The 7,608-nt window shown below is 40.7% G+C and overlaps 1 protein-coding gene across 5 annotated transcripts in view; it reads left to right on the forward strand.

The window, feature by feature from the left end:
- Window positions 1–7,608, forward strand: part of HNF1B (HNF1 homeobox B) — a 79,757-nt gene that overhangs the window by 52,442 nt on the left and 19,707 nt on the right. For 3 of the 5 annotated variants that reach the window (XM_069089968.1, XM_069089966.1, XM_069089969.1), the window contains exon 6: window positions 1,395–1,530. In XM_069089968.1, the coding sequence (XP_068946069.1) occupies window positions 1,395–1,530 (136 nt within the window). The remainder of the gene's footprint in view (window positions 1–1,394; window positions 1,531–7,608) is intronic. The other 2 variants (XM_069089967.1, XM_069089970.1) reach the window with 1 other exon arrangement.

The following is a 7,608-nucleotide window of genomic DNA, read 5'->3' on the forward strand; positions in this document are numbered from 1 at the left end:
CACTGAGTTTATAGATCCAAAATTTAAGGAAGTAGAATCTAGTAGAATGTAAGTTTCTTGAGGCTGAAAATGAATCAGTGGCTGGTTTTCATTTTTACCTTTGTATTCCCAATTCTAAGTGCTTTTTAATGATTCAGACCTGTGGTTTCACTCGGCTAACATCCTTTCAGTGTGTAAACATCATCTATCAATGCAACTGGGTCACTATATTCTAAAACTTAGACCCTTAGAGAGGTGCCTGGAGGTATGAGAGGGAATTTAGATAATATACTGAATAAAGCTCTGTTCTTAGAGTTGAGATAGACCTGAATTCAAATCCTCCCTCAATTACTAATTGATTCTGAGCAAGTCACTTAAGCTATCTTGACCTCAATTTCCTTACCTATAAAAAGGGGATAATAATAGCATTTACTTCACAGGACTGTTTTGGAATTGAAGGAGGTAATTTTTTGTAAACACAGCACAAGGTGTAATACATAGTAGGTGCTTAATAAATGCTTCTTCTCTTCCCTGTTTAAAGAGGTTAAATGGTTTCTTAGGCAGTCACATGAGCAATAAGTATCAGAAGTGGAACCACAACTCAGGTGTTTCAAATTTCCAAGGCTAGGTCTCTGTCTACCATGCCATGCTGCTTTGTACACAGTAGGAGCTTAATAGATATTTGTTGAATTTGATGGGGAAATAATGTATATTATAATTATATATATTATCATTTTAACTGTAGCTATAACCTTTTAAAACTTGGTACTTTCCCCCTGTACTCCTAGCTTAGGTAGACTATTGTTGTTTTTACAGAGGAAATAATTGAATAATATTGAAATTGAATAAAATTGAAATAAATGAAATAAAAAGGATTTTATTCCAGTTAGGGGCCAAATCTTTAGGAAGTGACAATGATCACTAGTGAGAGACTCTAGCTGGGAGCCATAAGTGTCCAGCAAGTTGTCCCTCTTGCCCCACCCTCTGCAGTAGTCAGAGCTAGGAATCCTCCTTGGACACCATATTGGATGACAGGGACTGGATTTTCACCCTCGATAATTGGAACATAGCATGTAATCAATGCTTTTGCTTTCACTCACATGGCTGTTCTGCTCTTCCCCTTCTCATCCCACCCCAATGCACAATATGGTGAGTTTTTTAATTTGATTAGTTTTTGCCATCATACATAATCACATTTCCTCAGTGGTACTTGTAGAGAGCCTTAGGGCTTAGGGTTAAACCCTACATCAGAGCAGTCATGGGATGCCCACCATTCACCATGGGAACAAAGACTCTTGAGCAGGAGGATATAGAGAGTGAAGGGTACTGAGCTGAAGCATATTGTTGAATGTTGTTCCTTTGTCTTTTTGTGTCTTCTGCCTTCTCCGGTCACACTCTTCTCTTGTCTCTTTCAGCAGATCTCCGTCTCAGGAGGGGGGTTGCCCCCAGTCAGCACCTTGACGAACATCCACAGCCTTTCCCACCACAACCCCCAGCAATCTCAGAACCTCATCATGGCACCCCTCTCGGGAGTCATGGCCATTGCACAGAGTAAGATATGTCCTCAGCCCTCAGGGTGCAGAGAGATGGGTCCGCACAGAGTCGTGTGTGACTATAATGCAGCCTCCTCTCACTGCACCTCACTTAGTGCTGACCCATTGGGGTAGAGATGCCCAAACTTCTTATCTTCTTTTGGTTAGTAGGAGCTCTGGTGGTTAAAGCTGGAAAAGACTAAGTAGTGACAATTGTCTTCGAGGAGGATGAGAGATTCAGAGCTGGAAGGGATCTTCAGAGCTATCTAGTCTGATCCCCTTTTACAGATGAAGAAACTGAGGTCTAGGGAGCTTAAATGACTTTGAATATAAAATTTGGAACTGGAAGAAATTTCAGCGAACATCTAATCTTGGGGTTACCAATGTTTTTTGTCTTATGAACTCCTTTCAGCAATTTGTTGTGAACCCCCTGGAATATTTTAATATACCATTTATAATATTATGCAATTATTTTTTGCTTAAGATACTATTAAAGAGTTTTTAGAGCAACCCCCTTGGACCATCTCAAAAGTCCCCAGGAGGCTCATGAACCACTAAATGAGAACCAGTAATCTAATCTAACACCTTCATTCTACATGTGAGGAAACTGAGGCCCAGGGAAATTAAGTGACTTGCCAAAAGTCACAAGGCAATAAGTAGGTGGAATTTGAACCCAGGTCCTCTGACTTTAAAGCCACTGTGCCATGCTGACAAGTATGTGAAATATTTTTATCAGGAGGTGCTTACGCATCAAGTGAAATGAAGGCCAAATTAAAACAGAAAATATGGTGCTGCAACCTACGGGTCAATTCCTTGACTGGCAGTGATAGAACACTGTAGGGGACAACATAGGGAGAATGTATCATCTTCTTATCTGGAGAACTTTAAGGAGAAAACAGATGTCCATGAACATCCATCCTTAGAAGAAGAGGGTGAAGACTAGAGCCCTTTCAAATTCTATGATTCTAAGATTCAATAGCAGAAATTTCTTAACCTTTGTGGGTGTCCTGGATCCCTCTGGTAACCCAGTCCATAGAAATCTATGTATCTCTTCTCAGAAACATGTTTTTAAATGCATACAATTAATAATAATAACTAGTAAACTTTGCAAAGCACCTTATAAATATCTCATTTGATCCTAACAACAACACTGTGAGGTTGGTGCTATTATAATTTTCATTTTACAGATGGAGAAACTGAGGCAGAGAGGGGTTCAAAGACTTGCCCAGGGTCACACAGCTACTATATAGGATTAGAATGGAAAACAAATATAGTTGACAAAGTAGTTTTTGAAAGCTTGTGGATTTTGGATCAAGAATCCCTTGTTTAGAATTTGGCTTCTCTGGTATCTTAGAACAAGCTGATGAAATGTTGAAGCAGGTTGGGTATAAGTATGTATCACTCAGACATGTATGATGCATGTGAGTTTTCATGATAATGCTTGATGCCACCTTCTAAATATATGTATGTGCTCACCTCTCAAGCTTCATAAAGACAGCTCAGGCTGACCGTGCTCCTTTAGAAAGATTTGCTAAGGGGATACAGGAGAGACCAGAGCTACTTGTGGTATGGTAGAAAAGACCCTGGGCTGAGAATCAGGAGATTCATTAATCAATATGTCTGTAAGCATTGACCAAGTACCTAATATGGGTGATGTCTTCATTTATAGCAATCTGGCCCCTAAGTCCAGAAGATCTGAGTTCAGTTCCCTCTTTTGACTGTGTTCTTGTACACCATGAGACCTTGGGCTCTACACAGCTAAGATGATAAGTTGGCATTGGTAAAGTTTCCCCACTTGCATTCCCTATATCAATGACATCAGAGATCCAGGCCCCATGCTATATGGGTCAGACGCCATTTGAAACCCTGGATCTGGGATCTAGTCCCAAGTCTGTCACTAACAAACTATGGGATCTTAGTCAACTTACTTCACTTTTTGGGGGTGTGTGTATCAGTTTCTTTCTCTAAAGAATGAGGAACTTGGATTAAATGATCTGTAAGGACCTTTTACCCCTAGTGATCTGTGATAACTTCTCTTCCACCTTGTTACCACAGTTCTCCTCTCCTCATTGAATCGCCTCCATCACCATACCCTGTGCAGGCATGAAATCACCTTATTTCACAATAACAGCCTTAAGCCAAGTGTCCAATTCTACTGAAAAGTTGCAAAATTCCTCTCAAAGAACTCTCAGGTGATCACCCATTTATAATATTGTTCCTTGGAAACTGACAGCCTTCTCTAATATTTCTTTGCTCAACAACATGCTTTGTAGAAATAATTAGTGATATTAAGTGGGGTCTGCTTGGATTTGTTGCCCCACCTTGCCCCCAGCATAATTTTGTTCTTACTAAGTGGTGCAGTGAATAGAGTGGCCAGCCCTGGGGTGGCCAGTCAGGAGGACCTGAGCTCAAATATGACTCCAGATACTTATTAGCTGTATGACCACGGGCAAGTCATTTAACTCTGTTTACCTCAGTTTCTTCATTTGTAAGGTGGAAATGTCAAACCACTCCAGTATCTTTGCCAAGAAAACTCCAAATGGGGTTATGAAGAGTCTGACATGACAGAAATAACTCAATAACAACAATAGTAGTTACCTGCCCTTGCCCATTCTGTCCTAGATTTCTTTTTAACTTTCTTTTTGTTTATTTGTATTTTATTCTTAATTTTTTAAAACCCTGATTAACAAGTATTTGTTTTTTTCCCTCCCACTTTCTCCACCATTGAAAAAAAAGTTCTTGTAGCAAACATGCATAGTCAAGCAGAATAAATTTCTGCATTGGCTCTGTTCAAAAATGATTCTACTTTTTGAGTCTGTTAGGAGGGGCTTGGGGGTAGAATGGCTCATCATTGATCCCCTACAGTTCATGGTTGGTCATTGATTAGAGTTCTTAAATTTATAAAAGTTGTTTGTCTATATAATGTTATTATTGTATAACTTATTCTCTTGGTTCTACTCACTTCACTCTGCATCTGTTCATACAAGTCTTCCCAAGTTTCTCTGACTCTATCCCTTTTCCTGTTTCTTGCATGGAAATTATATGCAAGACATTACATTTCATATACCATGTCTATTATACTCATAGACCATAATTTGTCCAGCCATTCCCCAGCTGATGGGCACCTGTGTAGTTTCTAGTTCTTTGCCACCATGAAAAGGGCTGCCACAAACGTTTTTGTTCCTATGTGTAAATTTTGATGCATATTTTAAAATCATTTGCATAAATGCCATGGACTTGGAGTGAAGGCACCTGCATTCAGATATGGGTTCTGCTGCTTGCTACCTGGATAACAGTGGTCAAATCATTTCACTTTTTGATCTCTTTGGACTACAATCTTAGTGGTGCTATCACTGGGTCAGAGGTTATGCTCAGTGTAGTGATGTTTTTCTCTGTCCTATCTTTTCTCTTCCCTCTCTTCAGGTAGCTTTGTCTCTCTTTTCTTTCTGAGAAAATCTTACCTCTCTATTCCCCCCATGGTCTTTACATGTACCTTACAGAGCTCAGATAAGTGGGGGAGGGGGGAGGAGAGGTGGAAATAAGCATTTATTTAGCACCTACTAGGCGACAGTTATTATGCTAAGCATTTTACAAATACTACCTCACTTTATCCTGACAACAATCCTGGGAAGTAGATGTTTTTATTACATTCATTTTACATTTGAGTCAACTGAGGCAAACAGGTTAAATGATTTGCCCAGGGTCACACAACTTATAAATTTGGATTCAGATATTCTTCACTCCAGGACCAGCACCACTTAAGATAAGAACTCATTTGCTCCAGAAATGATTTATTCAAAGATATGTTACCATCCCCCTTTCCTCAGCTGCCTGAAAAATCAATGCCTTTTTTTTTTAAGCCAGAGAGAGATATAGAGATCAAGTGAGAATCACAGGAACCTTTAAAGAACTCGCCAGATAATCTGAAAGGCTGTAATCATGCAGAGTTTTCCCATGGGCCATCTCCTGAATTATGAAGTAGTTAAAACCATAAAGGTGTTTGCATATGTCAACACCAGTGTTTGAATGGGGGATCCAGGGCTCAAGCCATCCTGCTGTTCTTTAGACTGCCCTAGAAGACTTGCTGTTACAGATAAGCTCTGCCCATTCCTTTTTCCTTCTCTTGATTCAAGCACTGGCCAATGCTGATTTCAGTCTGTTCTCAGACAGTAATTTTCCTTCCTGTCTTAGCCAGGGAGAGGGGCACAGAGAAATTGTTTGGATAAGGTTACCAGAAACCTTTTGCCATTTCCACTCAAGGGCCCCCTCTTTAGATTTATTCTTGAACTCTCCTTACTACAGCCTTGCTTTAGGATTGTAGGAGAGGAAGAAGAAATTTGTAACAACTCCTGGGTACTCAGATTGAAGCACAGTGTGGTGCATACAAGGTCAGCCTTTCAGAAAGCAGAGAGATCACAGGGTCATATGGCCCAGTGGGTCGAGTATTGGAGCAGAAGCAGAGAACACCTGAGTTCAAATCTGGCTGCAGATGCTTACTAACTGTGTCCTCCTGGATGAGTCACTTAATCTCTTTCTCTCAGTTTTCCTCATCTGTAAAATGAGGATAATAATAATAATATTAATAGCACTTGCCCCCCAGGTTGTTGTGAAGATCAAATGAGATAATGTACGTAAAGAGCTTCTCAAACCTTCAAGCTCCGTATAAAGGCTGGTGATTACTTTATGATCCTATGAGCATAGATTTAGTGCAGGAAGGTACCTTAGAGATCATTGAGTCCAACCCCTTTATTTGGCATGTAAGTAAACCGAGGCCCAGGGAATTTAAGTGACTGGCCATTGATCACATAGCTAGTTAATATTAGAGATAGGATTTGAACTCAGGTCTTCCTGACTCTCCATTCTGTATGCCTCACTCTTTCTCTGGGGTCCAATCTATTCCCCTCTGCACAGTGTATTATGGGCAGGTCACTTTAGCTCCCCACCCTCAATTTCCTCATCTGTGAAATGGGGATGGTAGTACCTATAGTCCCCACAGAGGAGTTGCGAAGATCAAGTGAGATGATTTAGGTGAATGACTTACTTCAAAAACTCTAAAGTGCTTTCATTAGTACCAGGCATGATTGCCATGAGACCTTTTCTCTGTCTATGTGGACAGGGTCTCATTCCCTTTCCCAGCCCACTTATTAAACAGATCCTAGGACACTGAAAACTAGGGGAACTAAATTACTTCTGTTCTCATGGTGTGATGAAGTAGATAGAGAGCTGGTCCCAGGCTAGGAAGCTCTGGTTTAGGATCCTGTCTCTGCTATGCCACTGTCTTGTGTGATCCTGGGCAAGTCACAATCCCCCAGTGCTCTAGGCACTCTCTAAGTTTCAGGTAAGGGGTCAAGCTGCATTGATAGAGGGACTCTCTTCATCAGGGAGTTCTTTTGTTGATGAAATTTTAAGTCCAGTTTCTACCCTGTTTCGAACAATGAGCCATTGGGGTACAATGGAAAGATCTGGGTTCAAATACCACCTCTCACTACGTATGTGACTTAGTCATCTCACTTTTCTGGGCATCATTTTCCTTATCTGCAAAATAAAGGAGGTTGGACCAGATGGCCTTGGAGGCCACTTGTAGACTCCAATATAAACACTAGATCAGTGGGGCTTCCCTGGAGCTAAAATGTTTGGGAAATAAGTGGAAAGAAGGAATGAAGAAAAAAGAAGGAACAGAGAAGATCTGAAGAAAGGCTGGGCTATTGGGGGAGTAGAGGACTGAGTAGCGGTAAGGAATATCAGAAGACTGAGACCCTCTTGAGCTCCACACTCTCCACAAACTTAGACCATTCCTGCTCCTGTAATTCTGCCAAAGTCTCCAGTCTTCTAGGCAGCTGATAACAATATCAGCTAAAGCTCCCAATGTGCAATTGTTGAAGGCTTTGCTTTATCTTGGGGTGGATAGAGGGTGTGTGTGTGGGGGATGAGCAGGGAAAAAAACATCTTCACCCACTTAGAGGCTACTGGCTCCTTGGGCATGTCTGATGTACTTTGCCTCACTTCACTTGGGATACCTGAGAAAATACTTCTTTCTTTTCTTTTCTTTTCTTTTCTTTTCTTTTCTTTTCTTTTCTTTTCTTTTCTTTTCTTTTCT

The sequence above is a fragment of the Petaurus breviceps genome, unplaced genomic scaffold (genome assembly GCF_028583685.1).
Source record: "Petaurus breviceps papuanus isolate PSGF00001 unplaced genomic scaffold, PetGlider_PUasm1.0 186, whole genome shotgun sequence".
NCBI classification, from domain to species: domain Eukaryota; kingdom Metazoa; phylum Chordata; class Mammalia; order Diprotodontia; family Petauridae; genus Petaurus; species Petaurus breviceps.